The 27,843-nt window shown below is 37.9% G+C and overlaps 1 protein-coding gene across 2 annotated transcripts in view; it reads right to left on the bottom strand.

Moving 5' to 3' along the window:
• Psme4 (proteasome activator subunit 4) overlaps positions 1–27,843 on the bottom strand; it is a 141,302-nt gene that overhangs the window by 31,425 nt on the left and 82,034 nt on the right. For both annotated transcript variants that reach the window (XM_042285507.2, XM_006996211.3), the window contains 10 exons: positions 26,758–26,820; positions 26,536–26,631; positions 25,375–25,506; positions 23,086–23,295; positions 21,218–21,354; positions 20,058–20,111; positions 19,521–19,650; positions 17,745–17,826; positions 15,446–15,599; positions 14,886–14,955 (listed from right to left, as the gene is read on the bottom strand). In XM_042285507.2, the coding sequence (XP_042141441.1) occupies positions 14,886–14,955; positions 15,446–15,599; positions 17,745–17,826; positions 19,521–19,650; positions 20,058–20,111; positions 21,218–21,354; positions 23,086–23,295; positions 25,375–25,506; positions 26,536–26,631; positions 26,758–26,820 (1,128 nt within the window). The remainder of the gene's footprint in view (positions 1–14,885; positions 14,956–15,445; positions 15,600–17,744; positions 17,827–19,520; positions 19,651–20,057; positions 20,112–21,217; positions 21,355–23,085; positions 23,296–25,374; positions 25,507–26,535; positions 26,632–26,757; positions 26,821–27,843) is intronic.

The following is a 27,843-nucleotide window of genomic DNA, read 5'->3' as shown; positions in this document are numbered from 1 at the left end:
GAAGAGCCAGGCGGCGGTGGCGGCGGCGGCGGTGGCGGCGGCGACGGTGGCGGCGCACGCCTTTAATCCTAGCACTCGGGAGGCAGAGGCAGGCGGATATCTGTGAGTTCGAGGCCTGTGTGGGCTACAGTGAGTTTCAGGAAAGGTGTGAAGCTACACAGAGAAACCCTGTCTCGAAAAATCAAAATAACAAAACAAAACAAAAAAAACCCCACAGAGGCAGGCAGGCAGGCAGGCAGGCACGGCAGCGGGTGGCAGCTCAAACACAGTTGCAATCAAGACCAGAAACTGAGCTATTACCCACTAAAGAGTTAGTGAAAACAAGCTCTTAATCAAGAGTTTGGAACAGGGATGCCTTTAATCCCAACACCCAGGGAAGGAGCCATCTCTGTGGGACAGAACCAGAACGGATCTGAACACTCTGAGGCCAACCAGGGCCCAGCTGCTGATCCTGTGAAACCCAACAACTTCGAAACCCAATTGCTGTGGGCTGTTCTGTATGGCAAATGTGTTGCTCTGATTAGTTAGTAAATACAACACTGATTGGAGAGTAGTCAGGCAGGAGGAAGTATAGGTGGGACAAGGAGGAGAATTCTGGGAAATTGAAGGCTGAGTCAGAATCACTGCCAGCCCCTGCAAGGACAATCTGCATGTGAAGATGCTGGAAAGCCACAAGCCACGTGGCAAGGTATAGATTTATGGAAATGGATTAATTTAAGCTATAAGAACAGTTAGTAAGAAGCCTGCCACGGCCATACAGTTTGTAAGCAATATAAGTCTCTGTGTTTACTTAGTTGGGTCTGAGCGGCTGTAGGACTGGTGGGTGACAAAGATTTGTCCTGACTGTGGGCAAGGCAGGAAAACTCTACCTACACCCAACAACTTGGAGGTGCTGGTGAGACTACCCTGCTCAGCTGAAATCCATCCGGGAGAGGATTCAGAACCCTACAGTTTGAAGTCTGAGGAAACAAGATCAGCTGAGGACTTGACAAATGAACAAAACGTGACCTGAGAACACAGAAGAAGACGCCACCCAACCATGGAACCAGATCACCAGAATCGTAAGTATACACTTCACGACTGAGAACAGGTAAGCTTCCATCTCCAGACCGACGGATCAGGTCCCTAGTCCCTAACCCCTACCCATTGGAGTCCCAGAGACCAGACAGCTACCTTTCCCTGCTCCACCACCAAAAAAAAAAAAAAAACAACAAACAAACAAACAAAAAACAAAACAAAACAAAAAACACCCAAAAAACTAACCCCTACAAACCTAACAACCACTGAAACTATCAGCACACCCTGCACCAACTGGGAACAACTACTCCTAGAGACAGAACCCATTAATACTGATTTCACTAAGCTGCTCCAGAAGAAACAGAGCCCAACAGCACCAATTTAACCAAGAACTAGTGAACCAAGACTAAAAATTAGAACAAGAGAGGCACCTTCAGATACAGACACTGCCTGCACCAAGCAGAGGAAGAGATGAGTAGACGCAAGTGCAAAAATACAGACAACAACATAAAGACCTATATGACAATACCAGAACCTAGTGATTCTACACCTGGAAGACCTGAACATACCAAGAGAGAAGAAACAGAAGAAATCAATCCTAAAAATGACTTTAAGACGGTGGGTGATAAAGGCCCTTAAAGAAGAAATAAAAAATTCCCTTAAAGAGGAAATGAAAAACTCCATTAAAGAGGAAATAAAAAATTCCCTTAAAGAAATGGAATAAAAAACAAAAAATTGGAAGAAATCAAAGAAAGCCAAGAAGGAGTAATTAAACAGATGAAAGAAACATACCAAGATCTGAAAAATGAAATTGAGACAATAAAGAAAACACAAGCTGAGGGAATGCTGGAAATAGAAATCCGAACTAAACAAAAAGAACTACAGAAACAAGCATAACCAACCGATGCAAGAGATGAAACAGAGAATCTCTGACACTGAAGACACAATAGAGAAAATAGATTCGTCAAAGAAAACACTAAAAACAAAAAAGTCCTAACACAAAACCTCCAAGTAATTGGGGATACCATGAAAAGACCAAACCTAAGAATAATAGGGATAGAAGGAGAAGAATATCAACTCAAAGGCACAGAAAATATATTCAACAAAATCATAGAAGAAAACGTTCCTAACCTAAAGAAAGAAATACCTATGAAGATAGAAGAAGCTTACAGAACACCAAATAGGCTGGATCCAAAAAAGAGTACCCTTGCCTAATCAAAACACTAAACACACAGAACAAAGAAAAAATATTAAGAGCCGCAAAGGAAAAAGACCAAGTAACATATAAAGGCAGACCCATCAGAATAACATCAGACTTCTCAATAGAGACTATGAAAGCTAGAAGGTCCTGGACAAATGTTATACAGACACTAAGAGACCACGGATGCCAACCCAGACTATTATACCCAGCAAAACTCTCAATCACCATAGTCAGAGTAAACAAAATATACCAGGATAAAACCAGATTTAATCAATACCTGTCCACAAACCCAGCCCTACAGAAAGCACTAGAAGGGAAAATCCAACCCAAAGAAGCTAAAGACATCCATGAAAACTCAGGCAATAGATAATCCAACACCAACAAACACCAAAGAAAGACAACAAAACACAACCACAAAAAACAACAGGAATTAACAATCACTGGTCATTAATATCCATCAATATCAATGGTCGCAACTCACCTGTAAAAAGACACAGACTAACAGAATGGATAAGAAAACAGGATCCATCCTTCTGTTGCATACAAGAAACACACGTTAACTTCAAAGACAGACACTACATCAGAGTAAAGGCCGGGAAAAGGCTTTCCAAGCAAATGGACCTAAGAAACAAGCTGGTGTAGCTATCCTAATATATAATAAAATAGACTTCAAACTAAAATCAATCAAAAGAGATCAGGATGGACATTACATATTTATCATAGGAAAAATCCACCAAGATGAAGTCACGATTCTGAACATTTATGCCCCAAATACAAAAGCACCCACATTCATAAAAGAAACATTACTAAAACTTAAAATGCACATCCAACCCCATACATTAGTAGTGGGAGATTTCAACACACCACTCTCACCAAAAGACAGATCTACCAGACTGAAACTTAACAAAGAAATAAAGGACCTAACAGATGTTATGACTCAAATGGACTTAATAGATATCTACAGAACATTCCACCCTAACACAAAAGAATATACCTTCTTTTTAGCACCCCATGGATCCTTCTCAAAAATTGACCACATGCTTGGTCACAAAACAAATCTCAACAGATACAAAAAAGTTGGAATAACCTCCTGTATCTTATCGGACCACCATGTCTTAAAGTTAGAATTCAACAACAACAAAAATTATAGAAAGCCTACAATCTCATGGAAACTGAATAATGCCCACCTGAAACATCAATGGGTCAAGGAAGAAATAAAGAAAGAAATTAAAGATTTTCTAGAATCCAATGAAAATGAAAGTACAACATATCCAAACTTATGGGACACTATGAAAGCAGTGCTAAGAGGAAAATTCATGGCTCTAAATGCACACATAAAGAAGATGGAGCAATCCCATACTAAAAAATTAACAGCACAACTGAAAGCTCTAAAACAAACAAACAAACAAACAAAAAAACAAACTCACCCAGGAGAAATAGACGCTAGCAAATAATCAAATTGAGGGCTGAAGTCAACATAATAGAAACCAAGAGAACAATACAAAAAAATTAATGAAGCAAAGAGTTGGTTCTTTGAACAAATTAACAAGATAGACAAACCCCTAGCCAAATTAACCAAAAGGCAAAGAGAGAGCACCCAAATTCACAAAATCAGAAATGGAAAGGGAGACATAACAACAGACAATGAGGAAATCCAGAGAATCATCAGATCATACTTCAAAAACCTGTACTCCACAAAAATGGAAAATCTGGAAGAAATGGACAATTTTCAGGATAGATATCACATACCAAAATTAAATCAAGACCAGATAAACCATTTAAATAGACCAATAACCCCTAAAGAAATAGAAACGGTCATCAAAACTCTCCCAACCAAAAAAAGCCCAGGACCAGATGGTTTCAGTGCAGAATTCTACCAGACTTTCAAAGAAGAACTAATACCAATCCTCTTCAAAGTGTTCCACACAATAGAAACAGAAGGAACACTACCAAACTCTTTTTATGAGGCTACAATTACCCTGATACCCAAACCACACAAAGATGCAACAAAGAAAGAGAATTACAGATCAATCTCCCTCATGAACATTGAAGCAAAAATACTCAACGAAATATTGGCAAACCGAATCCAAGAATACATCAAAAAAAATTATCCATTATGACCAAGTAGGACTCATCCTAGGGATGCAAGGGTGGTTCAACATATGAAAATCTGTCAATGTAATACACCATATAAACAAATTCAAAGAAAAAACCACATGATCATATCATTAGATGCTGAAAAAGCCTTTGACAAAATCCAACACCCTTTCATGATAAAGGTCTTACTTAGAAAGATCAGGAATACAAGGAACATTCTTTTTTTTTTTTTTTTTTTTTTTTTTGGTTTTTCAAGACAGGGTTTCTCTGTGTAGCTTTGCGCCTTTCCTGGAGCTCACTTGGTAGCCCAGGCTGGCCTCGAACTCACAGAGATCCGCCTGGCTCTGCCTCCCGAGTGCTGGGATTAAAGGCGTGCGCCACCAACGCCCGGCGCACAAGGAACATTCTTAAACATAATAAAGGCAATTTACAGCAAGCCCGACAGCCAAGATCAAATTAAATGGAGAAAAACTCAAAGCGATACCACTAAAATCAGGAATAAGACAAGGCTGTCCACTCTCCCCATATTTATCCAATATAGTACTTGAAGTTCTAGCTAGAGCAATAAGACAACAAGAGGAGATCAAAGGGATACAAATTGGAAAGAAGAAGTCAAACTTTCACTATTTGCAGATGATATGATAGTATACATAAGTGACCCCAAAAATTCTACCAGGGAACTCCTACAGTTGATAATAAACTCCTTCAGTAAAGTGGCAGGATACAAGATCAACTCAAAAAAATCAGTAGCCCTCCTATACACAAATGATAAAAGGGCTGAGAAAGAAGTCAGAGAAACATCACCCTTTACAATAGCCACAAATAATATAAAATACCTTGGGATAACATTAACTAAACAAGTGAAGGACCTTTTTGACAAGAACTTTAAATCTCTAAAGAAAGAAATTGAAGAAGGTATCAGAAAATGGAAGGATCTACCATGCTCATGGATAGGTAGGATTAACATAGTAAAAATGGCAATCTTACCAAAAGCAATCTACAGATTCAATGCAATCCCCATCAAAATCCCAACACAATTCTTCACAGACTTGGAAAGAAAAATACTCAACTTCATATGGAAAAACAAAAGACCCAGGATAGCTAAAAAAAATCCTGTATGATAAAGCAACCTCTGGAGGCATCACCATCCCGGACCTCAAGCTCTACTATAGAGGTATAGTAACCAAAACACCTTGGTACTGGTATAAAAACCGACATACAGACTAATGGAATTGAATTGAAGACCCTGACATTAATTCATGCACATATGAATACCTGATCTTTGAGAAAAAAGCCAAAACTATACAATGGAAAAAAGAAAGCATCTTCAACAAATGGTGCTGGCATAACTGGATGTCACTATGTAAAAGATTACAAATAGATCCATATCTATCACCATGCACAAAACTCAAGTCCAAGTGGATGAAAGACCTCAACATAAATCCAGTTACACTAAACTTAATAGAAGAGAAAATAGGAAGTACTCTTGAACACATTGGCACTGGAGACCACTTCCTAAATATAACACCAACAGCACAGACCCTGAGCACAATTAATAAATGGGACCTCTTGAAACTGAGAAGCTTTTGCAAGGCAAAAGACACGGTCAATAAGACAAAAAGACAGCCAACAGAATGGGAAAAGATCTTCACCAACCCCACATCTGAAAGAGGATTGATCTTCAAAATATATAAAGAACTCAAGAAACTAGACATAAAAATACTGAACAATCCAATTGAAAAATGGGCTAAACAGCTAAACAGAGAATTCACAAAACAAGAATCACAAATGGCTGGAAGACATTTAAAGAAATGCTCAACATCCTTAATCATCAGAGAAATACAAATCAAAACGACTCTGAGATACCACCTCTCTGTGCTGGGATGCTGAACAGTGAAGGTAGACTGTGCAGAGCTCCGGAGAACACTGCTGGACTGCGATACACCTTCCCCAAACCCTGCGACCTACCTATTACTTAATTTGTGAGTTACGCCATTAAATAAATATCCTTTTAACTACGTGGAGTGGCCAAAATAATTTCTCCAATATCTGGCGTTCACGTGGGGCAAACTCCAAAGGCCTGGGCGGCTCCCGCCCTCTCCTCCCTAGCTGGCGGGTACCTAAACCCGCCTGCAAAGTTCCATATAACCATGGAACACCTACACGGTTCCATACCTGAAAATGGGAGCAGCTAGTCCGATCTCAATACCCTAGCTTAGCATCAGACCAGCGAAAGAGGCAGGGGAGTGCTAGCTCTGATTTCCGCCATCTCCGCCATTTCCACCATTTCCGACTCCAGCCAAGATCGCCAGCAGGCCCTGTTTTGGAGCTGTACCAACGCCACGTGCTGGCTGAAAAGTGCTACTACACGCCCCCAAACCCACGAAAGGTAAGCATATTGTTTCAAGTAAAGGTACTTGATAATTTTACACCTTAAAATTGACTAACAAATTTTGAGTAATTCGTGTAATATGGCCGACAACATTACCTCACAAGAATTTAAAAACCTTTTTGCCTGTATGATGAATGACATCTTGCTGGAAATATATGACATTCCTAAGGCATATCTGGGCTATACCATTTTGGCATTCATCATAATAATTCACACAGTGTTCAAACACTGGTTTAAGAACAAAGATGAGTCATTATTGGGACTGATACAGGCTTTAAAAGATATCAATGAAGGCTTACAGAAAAAGATTCTCTCTCTAGAATCTACTTTAAAAGACAGCAATGAAGGATTACAGAAAAAGATTCTCTCTCTGGAATCTGCTAACCAGGATTTTTAGGCTTTCAAAGATAGCAATGAAGGATTACAGAAAAAGAATCTCTCTCTGGAATCTGCTTTAAAAAATAGCAATGAAGGCTTACAGAAAAAGATTCTTTCTCTAGAATCTGCTAATCAGGATTTACAAAACAGGCTTGTACCCAAAATTGATTTTATTGATAATAAATATGAATATTTAATGGATAGAACACTAACTCTCCAGAGTGAAGTTGTGGCTACTCAGACAGTATATAAGGAAGAAAGATTATCGTTAATTGATAGGATAAGGTCCATGGAATCATGTGTTTCTGAGGAACATAAAAACTTCTATGATTTCATGAGAAATCTGGAGTCCCTTGCAAGAGAGGAGGTTCACTCCCTAGAACAGACCCTAGGTGCTCGTTTTCAAGCCCTAGAAGAAACTCTCAGTAAACATGACAAGGGAACTAATAAGCAGAAGGTCAAGACCATAGAGGTTGTAACACCTCCAAATGGCTCTCATACAATGGCTTATCCTGTTATCATCCATGAGAAGCCAGCAGATGACACACACACCCCGAGCCATATATGTCGTATACATTACAACCAATTTCAACAAGGGACTTTAAAAATATAAAGGATGGGGGCTGGAGAGATGGCTCAGCGGTTAAGAGCACTGGCTGCTCTTCCAGAGATCCTGAGTTCAATTCCCAGCAACCACATGGTGGCTCACAACCATCTGTAATGAGATCTGGTGCCCTCTTCTGGCCTGCAGCCAAACATGCAGGCAGAACACTGTATACATAATAAATAAATAAATCTTAAAAAAAAAAAAAAAAAAAGGCGCCGGGCTGTGGTGGCGGCGCACGCCTTTAATAAAAAAAAAATAAATAAAGGAAGCAGTAGTTACGTATGGGATACACTCCACATATGTAAGACAGATGTTAAATTCGTGGTCTACCTCACATAAAATCATTCCAGATGACTGGCATCAGTTAATTTCAGCTGTTCTAGAATATAGCCAGCAGTTACAGTGGAAAAGCTGGTTGAGAGAAGAGGCAAAAAATTTAGAACAACAAGGTAAAATCAGAGGTTTTGTGATCTCCCAAGATCAAATACTTCGTGAGGGATGTTTTGCTGACAGGAAGGTACAAGCCACTTATGATGAGCATACAATATCCCTATGCCGTACAGCAGCTCTAAATGCTTGGGAAAAAATTCCAGAACCTGGAAAACCAACTGAGGTATACACAAAGATATTTCAGGGACTGCACGAACCCTTCACTGATTTTTTACAAAGACTGAACACAGCTATAACAAGAGCTGTGTCAGACAAAGAATTAAGAAAAGTATTAACTGAGTCCTTGGTGTTCGACAATGCTAATGCAGAATGCAAAAGAATACTTACACCATTAAAGATCAGATCAGCTCCTTTGGAAGAATGGATTCAATATACTAATGGTGTTCAGTCTCTTAACTACAGTAATGAGGCTTGGATAGGAGAGACAAATCCCAGAGGTGAAAGAAGGCTACAATAGTACCAAATGTTTTAAATGTGGTACTTATAAGGTCATATAAGTAAAAACTGTACATGGGGTATTCCTAGAAGTAATACTCCTTCTAGGAATAGCCTAAACAGGAGACCCCAACCACCTCCTGGATTATGTAGAAGATGTGGCAAAGGCCGACATTGGACTAGTGAGTGCAGATCAAAAATAGATATACAAGGCAACCCTTTACATGCAGGAAACGCCTCAGGGGGCCTCTTGCAGGCCCCCAAACCAAACGTAGTACGAACATTCCCAGCCACTGTGGAAGAAATTCCTCTCCAGGACAACTGAATAAACCAATGCCTAATGTAAAAACCGATACTGCAATGGATGATAAAACAGCTCTGATAGATGGATAACAGTTTACAAAGAACACTATAAAACAAATATTTTGGCAGACTTCCATAAATGAACAAAGACCAAAGCTTAGAATTCAAATTAATGGCCTGGTTCTGGAGGGCCTGGTAGACACAGGTGCAGATATGACTATAATTACACCAAAATCATGGCATCGAATTGGCCTCTTCAAGAGGTAGATGTCCAACTGTTAGGGATTGGCACCCTATCTCAGATATAACAGAGTTCGAGATGGGTTGAATGCATAGGGGCCAGAAGGACAGAGAGGAAGGCTGAAGCCATATGAAGCAAATGTAGCAGTAAATCTTTGGGGCCGAGATCTGTTACAACAGTGGAATACCCAGATTAAAATTCCTACACTTTCAGAAAAGGAATACAGACCAATGCATGTTTCTAGGAATAATATCATAACATGCTATAAAAATCAGTCACTAACCATTCAGACTGTTCACAAACAGAACACGACTGTTGTTGAACTCTCAGAAGTACCAACTGCCTTACCTTTAAAATGGCTAACTAATAAACCTGTCTGGGTTGGACAATGGCCTTTGACAAAAGAGAAGCTACAAGCTTTAGAACAGTTGGTTCAAGAGCAGTTAAATGCTCAACACACTGAAAAATCTACCAGCCCTTGGAATTCTCCTGTATTTGTTATTAAAAAAAAAATCTGGTAATTGGAGAATGCTGACAGATCTGAGAGTTATTAATAAAGTAATTCAGCCAATGGGCACCCTACAGAATGGGATGCCCTTGCCCTCTCTGCTACCCAAAGAATGGCCTATAATAGTTATTGACTTAAAAGACTGTTTCTTTACCATACCCTTACAAGAAAATGATAGAGAAAAATTTGCCTTCACAGTACCTAATTATAATAATTGTCAGCCAGTCAAGAGATATCAATGGAAGGTCCTCCCACAGGGAATGTTAAACAGCCCTACTTTGTGTCAATACTTTGTGCAGAAACCATTAGAGATAATTCGTGTAAAGTTTCCACAATCCATAATTTATCACTATATGGATGATATCCTATTAGCTGATCCAAAGTTAGATACATTAGAAAGCATGTTTGAAGAAGTAAAAAAAGTTTTGCCTCGCTGGGGACTGCAAATTGCTCCTGAAAAAATACAAAGAGGAGATTCTACTAATTACTTATGATATAAGATAGAGCTACAAAAAATTACACCCCAAAAGGTACAACTAAGAAGAGATAGATTGAAGACTCTTAATGATTTTCAAAAGTTATTAGGAAGCATTTCCAACTTACTGGGTATCATGGGAATACCCAAAGATGGACTACAAAATTTGGCTAATACTCTAGAAGGGGACAAAGAATTAAATAGTCCAAGAGAATTATCAGCCGAAGCTGAGAAGGAATTGGCTCTAGTAGAAAAGACAATTCGAGAAGCACATGTGGTTCGTGTGGATCCAGAACTTAAATGCATTCTTGTCATATTCCCCTCCAGACATTCCCCAACAGGTATTTTGATGCAGAGGGAAGATATTATATTGGAATGGATATTCCTACCATGTAAACCAAATAAAAAATTAAAGACTTATATAGAAAAGATCTCTGATTTGATTCAAAAGGGTAAATTAAGACTTCACCAGTTGACAGGAATGGACCCAGCAGAAACTGGAGTACCGTTAACTAATGAGGAAATTTCATCACTATGGAAAGATAATGAATACTGGCAGAGAGCCTGCAGTAACTTTTTGGGAGAGATTAACAACCACTATCCCAAAAGCAAGAGAATAGAATTCATAAGGAAGACTGAATGGGTCCTTCCTCACATTGTACGACAAAAGCCAATTTCTGGAGTCCTCACATTCTATACTGATGCAAATAAATCAGGGAAAGCAGGATATAAATCAGGAGACTTAAGTAAAGTGTACAAAGTCCATATAGCTCTGTACAAAAGGCAGAACTGTATGCCATTCTTATGGTACTGATGGATTTCACAGAACCCCTCAATATAGTCACTGACTCTCAATATGCAGAGAGAGTTGTTTTACATATTGAAACTGCTGAATTTATTCCTGATAATACAGAATTAACTTCATTATTCATACAATTGCAGGAAATCATCAGAAAAAGGGAACATCCTATATATATAACACATATCAGATCCCATACAGGTCTGCCAGGACCTTTAGCACAAGGTAATGATGAGATTGATCAGTTACTAATAGGTAATGTGCTAGAAGCCTCAGAATGTCATAAGAAATACCATGTAAATAGCAAAGGTTTGAAGAAGGATTTCTCCATCACTTGGCAACAGGCTAAGGATATTGTGAAAAAATGTCCTACTTGTTCCATTTATAACCAAACTCCATTACCTGCAGGGAGTAATCCAAAAGGTATACAAAGAAATGAAATTTGGCAGATGGACGTGTTTCATTTTGCAGAATTTGGAAGATTAAAGTACGTACATCATACCATTGACACATATTCAGGATTTCAATGGGCAACTCCTATGAGTTCTGAAAAGGCTGATTCTGTGATTACACACCTATGAGAAGTTATGGCCATCATGGGAATACCTATACAAATTAAGACAGACAATGCCCCAGCATATGTCTCCAATAAAATGAGACAATTCTTTGCTTATTACAATATAAAGCATGTTACAGGTGTACCACACAATCCCACAGGCCAAGCAGTCATAGAGAGATCCAATCGAACTTTAAAGGATATGCTAAATAAACAGCAACAGGTAACAATGACTCCTAGAAATAGACTGCATAGTGCTTTTTTAACCTTGAATTTTCTCAATGCTAATGAGAAAGGAACAACAGCTGCAGAGAGACATTGGACGACAGACAAAACTCCTGAGCTAAACCAACCAGTTTATTTCAAGGATGTGCTGACCTCAGAATGGAAACCTGGATATGTTCTACGTTGGGGAAGGGGTTTTGCCTTTGTTTCTGCAGGAGAAGAAAAGCTATGGATACCAACAAAATTAATGAAAATACGATTAGAATAGGAAAAACCCCTTGATGAAGAGAAGTAAAAGATCATCCACCAATGTGACATCTCTATAAGTTGTAAGAAAAATTTAACAATCAAAGGGTGGGGTAGGGTTCTGTTTTTGTCTTTTTGCAGGATAATGGAAATACCCATCTTCCAAAACTCATAAGACCTTGAATATCCAGATGTTTACAGCAGAAAGGAAGAATCTATTGGTACCAATCTACACATGGTAAAATCTCACTGTCTAACATCTATCTTTCTATCAATCTAGAAAAGTTGTGGTTCCAATTCAATTATAAACCAAGCTGGCTTTGGAGATGGAATTGGCTCACTCCTTTTCTAAACCCAAGCATATTGCTAAAAGAAAAGTTTGAGAGATTCTTCAGTCCCGTATCAGAAGAGCCCTCTGGTGTGAGACAGAAGGAAACCAATAAAAAGGGACCATTGTCTTCTAAATTCTAAATCTCTCCATGCTTACTCTTGATTTCTCAGAATCCTTTCTTACATACTATGTCCTCTTTAAATCCAAACCTCCCATTTTTGATAACAAATAAGTTTTTCCAATAGTAATCTCAGAAGTCTCCAGAAGGAAGATGGGGCCCCAACAACAACTCTACCCAATCCAGAATGATGCCATGGTAATCATCATCATACTACACTTCTTGCCAGAATTTCAGACGATCTTACCCATTACTCTAAAACTTGCTGCAGAACCTATAGTTAGTCTAACTGAGATTTAACTATCTGAGCTTTCTCACAGTACCCAACAGAGATAACATCACCCCCTAAACGGCAGGAAGCAATTCTTAGAAAACGACGCCCCTTCTCCCTTAGGTTTCATAATTCTCAGGGTTATGGATGATGGTTATAGGGTTGGGGGTGGAAGAAATGGAATGGATAGGTATAAGATATGATGGTAAATCATTGTATATACTAGTAAACAAATTTAGTAAAATAGCAACCTTAGATAATTTGCACTGTAATTTGTACTGTTATAGATTCTTATATGTTGATACAAATGTAAACTATTTTTATACTCCTGTTTAGATAATTTGTATATTGATACAAATACAGAACTATATTTGTTATAATGTACATATATTTCTACTCTTATTTGAAACATTTTTATATTGATACAAATGTAAATTTATATCTGTCATACTTTATATATGTTCTACTTCTGTTTAGGATATTCGGTATATTGATATATATTTAAGATTATTGTCATATTGCATATCGCACTATATATTCCTACCTCTGTTATAAATATCTTGTGTATTGTCACAATTTTGAAGTCATCGTTCTTCACCATACATTTGCTTATAGACTGTTTACTTTGTTTACGTGAAGCCTTAGTCCTTAGGTTATTTCGGTAGATAAGATTTATAGATTTATAGTCGCCTATGCCTGTCATCTCTATAGTTACGTTAGTTAGATTATCCAGATTTACAGATACATAGGTCAGATGGACAGGTAATCTTCAAACACTTCATAGACCTAGAGACTATGGCATTTAAATAACTTAGAATTCTGTTGACATGAGACACAATTGCTCCTGGCTGCACCAATTGATCCCGAGAGAATGTTGGGCTTCTAAGACATTTCCATTTGGAAGTTTGTCTTTTTGGCACAAAATGGCCTACTGGGCAAAGAACTGCCCTTGCCTTGATGGCTGACAGTACAAATGCAATGCTGTCCTTTCTGGACAAGCAGGACACAAGGAAAGCGACCACTGTACTGTGCCAAGACAGGGTAAGATGGTCTTTCAGAAATCCTGCTTCTGAAAATGGTCAGATACTGTAGGCCTGTAGCCAATTTGAATGCATCAACAATGCTGAGAAACATTAGGTGACTGTCCAGGCTGCCAGCTGTCTTGGTCTACTCTTGCAAGATTCCCGAAAGTTGCTTGCATCCATCTACCATTTCTCAGGTACCATTATGTTCCTTCTCAGGTCTTTGATGGGATTGAAGACTAGCAATTATAGTTACAACTTAGTATATATAATATCTTAGATAGAACATATTAAGTATTAGATTCAGGTTCTTTAGGATAGGACACCTTTGAATGATCTTTATAACATGCCATTTACCTATGCTCTATACTTCTCTGGATTTTAGTATGTGTTTTTTGCTTGATATTGTTTGCATTGGTTGTAGTTACATCTTATCTAGGTCACTAACCCTCATTATTTCTGGACAATATTTGATAACCATTCCTTTGTATATAGTCTTATATTAGTTTAGAACCTTCTTATTTAGACAAAAAGGGGGAGATGTAGTGGGTAGCCATTCCAGCTTGGATCTGGAAGTTCCAACCCCCATTGAGACTCTGGCAACTGTCACGCCTATGAGGCGGGGTCAGGGGAGGCGCCTGGAGACCCGAGAGCTGGATGGGCCAGCGCTCTCTCTGTGCGCCCTCTCTGTGCTGGGATGCTGAACGGTGAAGGTGGACTGTGCAGAGCTCCAGAGAACACCGCTGGACTGCGATACACCTTCCTCAGACCCTGCGACCTACCTATTACTTAATTTGTGATTTATGCCATTAAATAAATATCCTTTTAACTACGTGGAGTGGCCAAAATAATGTCTCCAATACATCTATTTCCTGAGAAGTCATGATTTATACACAATGGAAACCTGAATTAGTTATTATCTTTGCTCAAGAGCCTTTTATCATCTAGAACTACCACAAGAAACCAGCAGTAAACTATACAGAGTAGTACCCAAGGAGTGCTGAACACAGTAGTAACTTGAGAGCAACCCTGGGAAATGTTGATAGCAGTGTCAACTAGCACCTGAGTGATGGGACAATAGCATACATTTTACCTGTATTTATGATGTACTACACGGAAATACAAGAATGGGGCTAAAAACAAAAACTTGACTAAGATGGAGCTAAATCAGTAGCTAAGATGCAATTAAAACCACAATGAAATGAATGCTTACCTCTGTCATATCCTCCCTGCTTCTGCCAAGCTTAGGCTGCTCTTCCACACCGGCATACACAACCATATTCCTACACAGAACGAGTTTATATTTAGAACATGAACAGAAGAAAATAATACAGCTTCAAGAGTAAAAAAGTTAGGAGGAACTTTTATTGAACTCTGATTAGAATGAAGTTTAGGGATATGAGTAGAATGTAATAGTCTCTGCTTTAAAAGTCTACAGATCCTAATCACCTGGTGACATAAATTATTGGATTCAACAATGAAAGCAAAGTGCTTCTGGTTTAGACAAGGGTGTTATCATTAACATGTAGGAACAAAATTTAGAGAAGCTGTTAAGAACCTCTTTATTCATACAGCACGGTATTAAGCAAAAACTCAGGACTATAGTAGAAGTGGGAAGAAATGAAGCACAACATCGGCAGGAGCAAAAGAAAGCAAGGAAGAAAGGAAAAGACTTAAGTGCCTCTGAACCTAGAAATCTAATCTAACAAAACAAAGGTTCACCAAAAAAGAAAAAAATATTTAATGATAATGTGGCGGTTAACTGTGACTTACTTTGGCCAGTTGTAGTATCCCCAGTGAGTTTTTTCAACAAAGCAACTTGACTCCCATTCCTTTTTTGTTCTTGGTATATTTTTGCTATCGTAATGTAACCAATGATTATCAGGTCTATCGCCAGCAAGAATTTTGGTGGGTTTAGGACAACCACCTAAAGAAAAGGCATTCAGAGTCAACCAATTTGAAAGCATTAATTCAGTAGCTGTTCTAGACTTTCAATAAACAAAATTACTATTTTTTTTTTTTTTAAAGGAGGCAGGGTCACTTAAGTTCCTTGCTGGCCTGGAACTCAGAGATCTACTGGCCTCTGCCTCCCTAGTATTGGAATTAAAGGTATAGACCACCATGCCCTGATTATAACTCTCTTTAAAAACAATAACAACAACATTGTATTTATTATTTATTTATGTGTGTGTGTGCGCGTGCGCGCACACGCGCGCATATGCCTGATGTTAGAAGCATGCCCTGAAGCTAGAGTCAAGCCTGGTGTGGTTGCTGGGAATAGAACTTGGTTCTTGTGCAAAAACAATACATGTTTAATTATTAAACATTATGCCATCTTTCTAGACCTGCCTGTAACTCTTAACAAGAAATCATTTATTAATATTGTCTTAAAAAATAGAGGACTATGGGGGGCTGGAGAGATGGCTCAGAGGTTAAGAGCACTGCTTGCTCTTCCAAAGGTCCTGAGTTCAATTCCCAGCAACCACATGGTGGCTCACAACCATCTGTAATGAGATCTGGTACCCTCTTCTGTCCTGCGGGGATATGTGCAGACAGAACACTGCATACATAATAAATCTTTCAAAAAAAAAAAAAAAAAAAAAAAAGACTATGTAGATGACTCGTATCTGCCACCAAGCCCGAGTTCAATGCCCTAACCCACAGGTTGAAGAGAAAAAATTGACTCTGACAGCTGTCTTCTTTTCACATACATGCCATGGTATATATGCACCCACATATACAAATAGGCAAAAAGACCACATAGGAATTAGAGTGTTGACTGGGAATGAATAAGGCCCTGGACCCAATCATCAGCACTGAGAAAAGGGAGGAGGGGAGAAGCCTGAAGCATGGAGTTTACTTTGAACTACTGAGGAAAAGATGGGATGGATTCAGGACTGATGACTGTTAGAAGAATATGATGCAATAAAATTAAAAGGATTTGTTAAAATATTTTTGTTCTAAATTATTTTTATAAAAAGATTTATTTATAATTGTATACAGTGTTCTGCCCTGAATTAATTTCCTGCATGCTAGAACAAGGTACCAGATCTCATTATAGATGGTTGTGAGCCACAATGTGGCTGCTGGAAATTGAACTCAGGACCTCTAAAAGAGCAGCCAGTTTTATGACCTCTGAGCCAGCTGAATTAATTTTACAGAGAGAGCTCAAGGAATTTTAAATTTACATTACTCTTCACTTACAGACTTCACATTTTTATATATTACCCTACATATATTTTAACATATTCTCTCTCCCTACAACACATTTATTAGGGTAGTTTTATGGAAAATTGCTCATTTAATGTCTCTGCACCCCCACAGTACAGAATACAGAAGTATTTCTTAAGAATGTTCCTTTATATATCAAAACATAATTCTCAGAAATAAAAATTAACATTGATTCTATGTCATTAATTTTATCAACACACCTTACTGAAATATTCATCACTCACCTAGATGCATGTCCTTCATATCAAAAGAAAAAAATTCTTAAAGACATTTTTTGTGGACTACAGTCTAATCCACAGCTAAAATAGTACATTAAAAGAGACTAATGACATGACACCTAAATGTAATATTCTAATGTTACATCAATCATTTATTAGTAGAAAAAGTTTTCTTTTGAAAAATGTTGAGAAGGTGGACAGTGGTGGTGTATACCTTTAATCCTAGCACTAGGAAGGCAGAGTCAGGTGATCTCTGAGTTTGAGGCCAGCCTGGTCTACAAAGTGAGTTCCAGAACAGGCAGGGCTACAGAGAAACCCCATCTTGAAAACAAAACAAATAAACAAACAAACAAACAAATAAATAAAAGGAATTTTTTTTTCTGAGAACTCAGTAAGAAAAGCAGAAAATCAACCCTGCTTCTAATCTTCCTGCCCATAGAGAAATATTCAATGGATTATTTAATACAACTCAGGCTGACTTTTGAATTCCAGATCTTCTTACTTTTACTTCCAAACTCCTGGAATTAAAGCCCTGTGCTCCTACTCCTAGGCTTTTTGAGTACTTCAGCAAATTTTCTAAGTATTATTGAAAAGCACTGTTATTTACCTAGGGTATTACTTACTGATTTCATAAGGGTTGATGGTCAGCTTTTTGTGAGTTCTCTTTAGCTGCTTGAGAATACCAGCAACAGCTGAGATGGCCATCTATAAACAGGTTAACACATCTAAATCAACATTTTGAAATCTCTTACAACATGCTATACCGTAATAGAAATTGATTCTACTACTTTCAAAAATACCTCCTCCCAAAAGCAGCCCTTATTCCTTCTTGGAATGAGTGTAAATTCATACAGACTCTATGGAAATCTGTGCAGCAGTTTCCTAAAGACTGAAAAAGAGAACTTCACCCGACCTCACTCCTAGGACTTCAGAGATAGCGGGACATCTATGTTCAATGGTGCTCTACTGGCAATAGCAAGGAAATGGAACCAGTCTAGATGTCCATCAACAGAAAGATAATGAGACTGTGACTGACACACACACACACACACACACACACACACACACACACACACACACACACACAGTAAAACTGACATTTGCAAATGGATATGAAAATCATACTAAGTGAAGTATCCCAGACTTAGAAAACAACCACCACACGCTTTCTCTCACACACAGATCCCAGCTTCTAATTTATGTACAAGTTATTTATTTGACAGTGAGTGTGGGTATATATAGGTCATGAAACTGGAAAGAGGACACAAGAGGGGAAAAGGCTGTAAAAGAAGTGGAGAAGATGACAGAATACAGAAGACTTGAAAGTAGAAAGGGGAATACCAAGTTAGAGGTTACTGCGGTAATTAACCAAAAAAACTATGCATGAAAATGCCATAATAAAATCACTTGCTTTTTTTTGTATATTATTTTTATTATTTTTTAAAAATTTATTTATTATATATACAGTGTTCTGCCTGCATGCCAGAAGAGGGCACCAGATCTTATTACAGATGGTTGGGAGCTACCATGTGGTTGCTGGGAATTGAACTCAGGATCTCTGGAAGAGCAGCCAGTGCTCTTAACCGTTGAGCCATCTCTCCAGCCCTCTTTGTATATTATTTAAAAAATAAGTTTAAGGTCTGTGGAATGGCTTAGCAAGTACAAATACTTGCTGCACAAACTGAATGACCTGAGTTATAGCTCTTCCTCCAATCCATCAGTGTAAACTTCTCTCAAGAAACCTTGAGAGAACCTTCTCTCAAGGACTGTCCTTTGACCTTCACGAATGCTGTAGTGATGTGTGTGTGTGTGTGTGTGTGTGTGTGTGTGTGTGTGTGTGTGTGTAAACAAGTTAAAAAAGTTTTTAATTAAAAAAAATTAATAAATTAACAATGAACCAGGAATGATTTACTAGCATCTCTGTCCTTGAGACTTATGCTAGTTTCTGCTGAAGAAACTGATCTTCCTTTGTTAGATGAATAGCAAGCAGCTCATTCTATTTGTGTCACCCTCTCCATCTTTTATTGGCTTTCTTCCAGTAATAGACAAGGCCAGGACCATTCTGACAGCTCATTTCTAGTATTTTCAGAGCAAACCCAAAAAGTTGAACCCTCAGATTTGCCCCCATCCTTGCAATGTGGATTTTCAAATTTTTAAATGTCATCTTTCCTATTAGTTTGTAAGCTTATTCTTTGCTATAGCTACAGCGTTAAAATCTAAAATGCTTGATTATGCCTCCAAGTATTTGTTGAACAATTATTGCTTCTGAGCAAACAGAAGGAGATGCCAAATCAATTATAAGGCATTTATTAGGATGTATGTTGTTTATAAAGAATTCAACGAGTCTGATGAGGTAAATATTCTCAAACCCAACACAGTAACCAAAATAAAGTGTGTACCTTTCGAACAACGATTGCATCATGGTTGAGATTTTCAACAAAAAATCGTATGGCACGAAGAGGCAACACTCTGTCATCCCTTAGGAGTAGAGACAGAAGCCCGATGCCTATATGCTCAAATTTCCAAGGCCTGGAGGTTGAGGTAAGGGAGTGGGTGGTGAGAGAGAGAGTACATACAAGTCACAGTACCTTTAAAAACCACTTACAGTAAGAATTTATTTTGAAAATTTTTCTTTGCTTTGTAGCCTCAGCCTCCTGAAAACTTGCATCAAGGTGTGTGAAACCCTACTCAGCTCTATATTTGAAGTGTATTTTTAAGTTTCTCAAAAATATAAACAGGCCTACTGAAGAACACTGCCTCTCACATTACCCTAAACCTCTCCATGTCCCTCACTTAGTCTTCTAACACAAAAAATGACTCCATTAATACAACCATTCTTTTTCCCATGCACAAAATCCCTAGAACAGTTAAGACAAATGCTTTCATGGTGAAAAGTAAAACAAAACTTTTTTTTAAGAAAAAAACTTTGTACTCACAGATTTCTTTGCTCCACACCATCTAGTAAAGTATTTACCAAACTTTCATAGTTCCTTAAAAAAAAAAATTCAGGTAAGATATGATTTTATTATACTACTAAGACAAACAATAAATAATGTAATATAAATTTAAATTCTGGTGTAATTCACCCTCCAAGTCAAACACTTCACTGTTTGACCAGACTAAAAGTAAGTGAGAAGAGATACTAAGAAAGGAAAATGAAGGGCTAGGTATAATGAACTACCAAATTGTTTCTTTTATCTTAATAATCTTGGGTTTTTGAGGTAAGGTCTCAAACTCCAGGCTAGCCTTGAACTCCTGGTCCTCTTGCCTCAATGCAAAAAGGAATAGCATTACAAGCATGCCCAGAAAACTTTTTCTGAGTGTTCCAAAGTAAACATTAAAACTGCAAGCAGCAATCAAAGAGTTAGCAGTGCTCTGTATAGTATGCTATCTGCAATCAATTACGCATGCTATAGGAATTCAGCATTCACAAAAACATTTTTGAAAACAAGCTTGGGAGTTATAGTTGGCAAACCATATTCATAACATTTGGGATACTGAGGCAGGAAGAGCTCTTAAGCCCAAGAATTTAAGACAAGACAGGGCAATATTATGATTTAAGAAAAAAAAAGGCATTTTCAATAACAGTAAGTAGGTACAATCATGTGCTAGTTATACGGTAAATGTGAAACTGAGTTAAGAAGGCTACTACTGAAGTGTTACCACTTTTTCTTTTTTCCCAAATCAGGACTTTTTCTGGTTTACCAAATCAAAAAAGTTTACTAATATCCTAATCCCCAAGTTTAATCAAAAAGAGATTTCTGTATGAGTTATAAAGTTATGTACTGAACTTGAATTTAGGACTTAATAACAAAGTACACCAGTTATACTATGTCTGATATATTAGTATCTAAAAATGATTAAAGGCAATTCATAGTGAAAAAGATACAACAATAACTTTTATTTTTAGCATGCTTTTTTTTTTCAACTCTATACTTAAAAGTGAAAATTTGGTCCCCTTGCAGCAATCATCTCCCAACTATTTTACATTTTCCCAGAAATCAATGTGTAGTGGTAAGTTGCACTTATATTTTAGGGCTAGTTAAAATGTATTAGCTGTAATATTTTCTGTCTTAGCAGAAAGTTCATCAATTACCTTAGGGCATCGGCATTCTTTTCCTGTTGGCGCTTCTGTCCTTCTTTAATCTTTTCTGGGCTAAGTAGCGTCTGGCTAATAGAAGGATTCTTTGATTGTTCAAGTAATTCTGCTATTGCAGCACATGGCTTTGGAATCTTATTAAAAATAAAAAAAAAAGCATAAAAAAGAGTCATGATGCGTACTAAAACGTGGACTATTTAATTAAAAAGAATAAAGGGGACTTGCTACCAAGCCTGATTTGATGACCTGAGTTCAAGTCTTAGGACCCTATCTACATGGGTAGATGGATAGAACTGATTCCTATAATTTGTCGTCTGATCTCTTTATGTGCATTGGTGTGTGCAAATACACACTCATAAGTAACTACTCAAAAATAAATGTAAAGATCATGCTTTCAGTCCAGGGATTGAACTCAGATCATCAGATTTGGTGACAAGCACCTTTCCCATTGGGCCATTTTGCTGGACTAGTGGCTTGGGAATTTTATCTTGAGTTACTATGATAATTAATTTTTATTTTTAAAGAATCTATTTGGGTATAGTGGTGCATGCCTGTGATCAGAGCACTCAGGAAATGAAGGCAAGATGATCAAGAATTCAAGGCCAGCCTGGACTACAGAAGACCAACTATACCTGGAGGTGGGGTGGAAGGGAAACCAATTCTAATAAGGACAATTTCAAAGAGCAAGGGGTGTATTTATAGCCAAAGCTATAACCCTGGTCATTAGAATGCAAAGCATAACCGACCCAAGGAAAGAAGGAACTCAACTGTCCTCACCTTTCTGTCCATCATGATGCACTGAGGGAGTGAGAATCAGTCATCACAAAAATCTAATTTTAATATTCTGAACTGTAAGTTATGAATCTAGCTAGTGGAAAATCTTCCATGACTTTGGTTAGTATAGATAATCTCCTAAAATACAACCAACTCTTAAAAAATGACTGGGCATGGTAGGTCATGTCTATAATCCCAGCACTCAAGAAGCAGAGTGTTATGGGATATTTTGATCTTGCTCTGACATTCCTGAGATTTCCAATAAAGTTAACTTTGAATCAGAGGGTGGAGCTAAGCTACTAGCTGATCAAAATTAGCCATACTGGTTTTGGAGGACCGAGGCTATAATAGAGAGACACAGTAGTAGGCTGGGGTTTACAAAGATTCTGTCTTTTTGGATCAATGAAGGAAAGAGAAGAGGTCACTGGTCACTTCTCCACTGCTTCTCTGATCAGTCAGGTTCATACCCTGCTATCTGACTCCCAAGTTTTGATTGATAAAGAATAATTAGATAAATGCTTCAGCAGAGTGAGTTGTAGACCAGTTTGGTTTACAAAGCAAGTTCCAGGTCAGCCAGAGGAGAAGGAAAAGAGACAAGGGAAAGTGAGGAGAGATGAGAGAGGAAAATGCAACAGAGGCATACTTGGAACAATGGTAAATATAGCAACGTTAACTGTTGTAGCCGCTTGGTAGAAATGACCTGACTCTTTCCCAGGCTCACTCCAACTTGGTGTCCCAACCCTGTTATCTACAGTAATGATCACTAAAAAGCATTAGATGGAAAGTGAAAGTAAATGCCTTTTAAAAATTATAACAAGCATGCCGGGCAGTGGTGGCGCACGCCTTTAATCCCAGCACTCGGGAGGCAGAGCCAGGCGGATCTCTGTGAGTTCGAGGCCAGCCTGGGCTACCAAGTGAGTTCCAGGAAAGGCGCAAAGCTACACAGAGAAACCCTGTCTCGAAAAACCAAAAAAAAAAAAAAAAAAAAATTATAACAAGCCAAAATATTACAGGAAAAAAAGGAAAGACATGGAAAATAAAAGCCAGAATTTCCACTAAAATATGAGTGAACAAATAAATGGTTTGCTTACTGTGAAGTCTAAGCCAATTGTTTCATATTGCCTATGAATCTTTTCTGCAAGGTCATCAAAGAGTCTCACTATTGATGGCTTTTCCAATGACATTGCTTGGCTAAGCCCTGAAGAAACAAGTGCTGGCCAAGTCTGCACAATACAGTCCCAATCATGAAGGTTTGCCAGGCACACACCACTATGATTTCCAAGTAGACAATATAAGGCGCCCTATAAAAACAAATAAATGTACACAGAATATTAAGAGGCACAGTTGAATCCAACATCATCTTTAAATTTTTACATTGATTATTTACATACAGCTGATTTATAAATAGGTTCATGTATTTAATGTATTGTTTTGAAAAACTTGAACTTGAGGTTTAACCAAGTGGCATCCACTAGTATTTTTTTCTAAGTCATTTAATAGAAGGTTTGCTAAAGAATGGCTATTAGGCAATATAAAATATCAGGGACAAGGACAGAATCTCTAGTTAGTGGAAAAATACAGATCCCCCTCCCCCCATAAGACAGGGAACTAGATCAGCTTACAGTCAGGTTGCCTAGCAACAGGACACTGAGTCAGAGCCCTTGACCCTCTCACCCTGTAAACATCCTATACAAACATCCTGTTAGCTTGCCCCACCTTATGCAGATGACAGCTTCTTGCTCCCCCCACCCTGCAGGAACTATATAAACCTTTCTGAAAGGAAATACCTGCAGGAACTATATAAACCTTTCTGAAAGGAAATAAAGTGGCACCTTGATCAGAATCTAGACTTGGTGTATTTTCCTTTGTATCTCCTGTCCCTACATTCCCTCCTTAGGGTGGTCGAGAACCCGTTGTAGCCCTGCAGGCGGGGCAATAAAAAGGTAAGAATGTTTTGTAAGAACACAGATTCTACTCTTATTTTCCTCAAATATGATAATGGCCTTGAAATGTAGAAAAAAGTACTTTTAGGGCCTAAAGTTTGAAATAATTTATCAAGTAACAGCTAACACCAAGTTGCTAAGTATATTACCAAATATTGAAAAGTTTGGTTACTCAGGAGGGTAGAAGGAGGGAGTGGAGGATGGATATATGAGATACATTATAGACATGTGAAACTGTCAAACAATAAATTTAAAATATCTTTAAGAAAATCTAGCTACTTAGTTATACTACATAGTTTTTACTGACAACATCTAATCAGATGATTCTGATGAAGCAGGTACATTTTTCATTACTATCAAGAAGTGTTATTTTCAGAACACTCAATCTACATGGATCAGAAGTTGGATTGTTAATAACTGCACATTCTAGTCCCCTAATACATGCTCTCTATACAGTCACTGCCAACTTTGACCTCTCTAATGTTGCCTATATAAAACAGTCTTAACAAGACTGACCAATATAATCAAATGAGGCAGACAGACCTTCTAGAAAGAATATCCAACAATGGGGTAGGAAGTCAGCTGCCAGAAAGTAAAGAAGAAAGGAAATAGTAGGTGACTTGTTATCAGTCTCAACCACTAATCTCTAACACCGTGATATGAAGAAGATGTACAAACTACATAAAAGAATACCTTGTTCTGACAAAACTTTAAAAATAAGCAACTAAGTCTGGCTTACAGCCTATTGAACTGTGTCTTACAAATTAACTTCAAGGAACATACTCAGTGCTCATCTTAATCCTCTTCAGAAAGTGGGCACTGATGACTGTATGTTTTTTCCAAAAGGTCTCTTTATTGCCTTCCATGACTCTTTTTTCATGGTATCTCAGTCAGTTTTGCTGTTTGGCCTCTAATTTTTCATTTTGTTTTAAGATGGGATCTCACCATGTTGCTCAGGCTTGCTTTAAACTCTTGGGCTTAAGGGATCTCCCACCTCCCCTATAACTCCTTGTACAATCCAGAACTTAGTGATGGAAACTCCCATGTTTTAGTCCCCTCATATTTAGCTATCAAGCCCTAACTCCTTTCTGTCCTTAATCTCTCACAATCAACCTACTTACAGAGACTCTACTTTACCTCTGAAATTCTTTAACTTGTCTTCTTTCCTTTTCTGCTCTGATCAGTTGCTCAAAATGACCTTATTTCTTTCTGTCCCTAGTCCTCTCTTCATTCACACTGGTTATACTACTCAGTTATTTTTCGCAGGGCTCTGCAACCTGTATTTTCTCCCTAACACTAATCATGATGAAATGTTCAAGTATCTTAAACTTACATGCATTTTAAAATGTGATAAGCAAATATAACAAAATATTAAATGTGGAACCTGAATAACAGATATATGGGTGTTTACTGTAGACATTAAAACAGAACCTATACCTTGAACTGCTGCTGTGTGACGTCCTGTCTATCAGGCCGTAAAAACTCTAAAACCAAAGGGATGATATCTCTGCAACAGAAGTTATATGCTCCCAAAGCAGCAAAAAAGGTTTGTTGAGCCTTGTTTCTGACCTGGGGAAAATTGACAAACATTTAAAAAGATGTCTAATGAAACATAAGATACAAAGGAAGATAATTTAGATGGTTTCCTAAATAACAGAGAACACATACCCTAAAAAGTAAGCAAATGGTTATTAAAAGGAAAATACTATCAGTATGTTTCTTTTTGATGAGAGGAGTTGAATGGCACTCATGGGCAACAGTTTATAACACTGCTAAAAGTAAACAGCAGACACTAAGTCATTGTTGAGAAGATCAGACTTCCTATGTCCATACATAGGAAATTACCAAGTTAAAAGGAACCGGTATACATAAATTTTATAATTTCTTTGTTCTATGTGCTAGGACATATATAGATAGACAACATATTATGTGCTCATAACTCCCTGAAACCCAAGCATCACACACAGAAGAAATCATATAGCCATCCCAGACCAGCCTTCAAAATTTCCTAGAATTAAGTGGGAGCACCATTCTACCAGCACAATCTCTAAAATTTACAACAGAGAGAAACAATTTAAGCAGGACATGGTGCATATGCCAATAGTCCCAGCACCTTTGAGGTGGAAGCAGGTGGACTGAAGTTTAAGGCCAGTCTTGCTAATAGCAAGACCCTGTTGGAGGAAGGGTCAGGGATCTAAAAAAAGAAGCCATTAGCCAGGCATGGTAGCGCATCCCTTTAATCCCATCAGGGCAGGTGGATCTCTGAGTTCCAGGCCAGCCCAATCTACAAAGTGAGTTCCAGGATAGTCAGGACTAAAGAGAAACCCTGTCTTGGAAAAGTGAAGGGGAGGGGAGATTATTACTACAAACAAATGTTTCTGCACATTACGGCAAAATTTAAATTCATTTGAAACTTGAAAGGCATTTCCCATTGCATTGGGTGGGGTGGAATGGAGGGTTTACTAGATTTCAGTTCTGGTTCTCTTGCTTTCTTGCTGTGCAATCTGACATGAGGGATTATTTAAACTCTACTGGTAAAACGGGGATGTTTAAATTGTATGTAACAAAATGAAAGTATTGGAGATAGTAGAGCCTCACCTGACTGTATGAACTCGTTGATAATCGAAGAAGATCTCTGATCATATCTTGATGTATTCTTTTATACTCACAACCCTCAACTGTTAGTGTTCGCAACTTTAAAAAGAAATAATATAAGTCAAGTCTCAAAGTGTTTACTAAAGTCCACTTAATTATGAAAAACACCATAGGAATTATTTATTAGCATGCCAAATCAAGAGGTGATGATGGAGAGACACTTGCCTCATGCTGCAGCATCACTCTGTCAATTAGTAGTGCTCTGATATGTTGCTTTTTTCCATGGAGCTGGAAAACAACATAGCAAACAAAAAATCAATGTTTTCACTAAGTGACTTCAACAATGGGTTCTTGAATCCGCTAATGGAAACTTACCTCAAAATAAGGACACACACAGCCAGGAATGGTGGTATATACCTTTAATCTCAGAGGTAGGTAGATCTCTTTGAGTTCCAGGCTACCCAGGGCTACATAGTTTAACCAAGTCTCAAAACAAAACCAACCAACCAAATAAACAAAAAACCCAATAACAATAACAAAAAAGGTCAACCCAAACCATACCAAACAAACCCTAAACCAAGAAAATGGGCATAGAACAGAAAAAAAAAATGGCTGAAGATCAAACCCAACTGCCATACATGTCTGACAACCTAGGTTCAACTCCTGGGATCTATATGTTCGAAGGAGAGAATTGACTTTTGCAAGTTGTCCTCTGAACTCCACTTTCACAGATGCATGCCCCCACACACAAATAAATAGATATAACAATTTGTTTAATTGTTACAAATTACAAAAGGTTATTCTTTATTACATTAGTCATAAAGTGCTCCTATTCTACCTTTTCTCCAAACCTTCCAATCTGTATCTTAAAAGCTCTGATTAAGGCTTTTTTTCACCTACATTCTAACTGTGGCAGGGCATTCATCTATCTTAATTTTCAGCCAGGTGTATGCTCATGCATACAATGCATATTCCTTTTGGTGGATCTCCACTGCTGAATATAAAACCAAAGAATTCTCTTACAACAAAACTACTGACCTAATTTACCTTCTAGTACTCTTCTACAGCCTGCCATAGTTCCCATCTCCTTTTCACAAACTCTTCTATCTCCAGTATCTAACAAATAACATACAGGCATCTAGAGACTCAACTTCAGCACAAGTCTATTGGGGAACACTGTTGGGAATAGCTCTACTCTTCTTTGGGAATTTTTCCTTCCATGTGCCTGAAGAGGATTATAATGATTCTAATATTAGATCATAAAATCAATATTAAAAATGTTTTCCTCAGATTTATATGAAGTTCATGCCT

Source organism: Peromyscus maniculatus, chromosome 10 (assembly GCF_049852395.1).
Source record: "Peromyscus maniculatus bairdii isolate BWxNUB_F1_BW_parent chromosome 10, HU_Pman_BW_mat_3.1, whole genome shotgun sequence".
NCBI lineage: Eukaryota > Metazoa > Chordata > Mammalia > Rodentia > Cricetidae > Peromyscus > Peromyscus maniculatus.
Note: the sequence above shows the minus strand (reverse complement) of the source record. Positions and strands in the feature narration are given on the sequence as shown.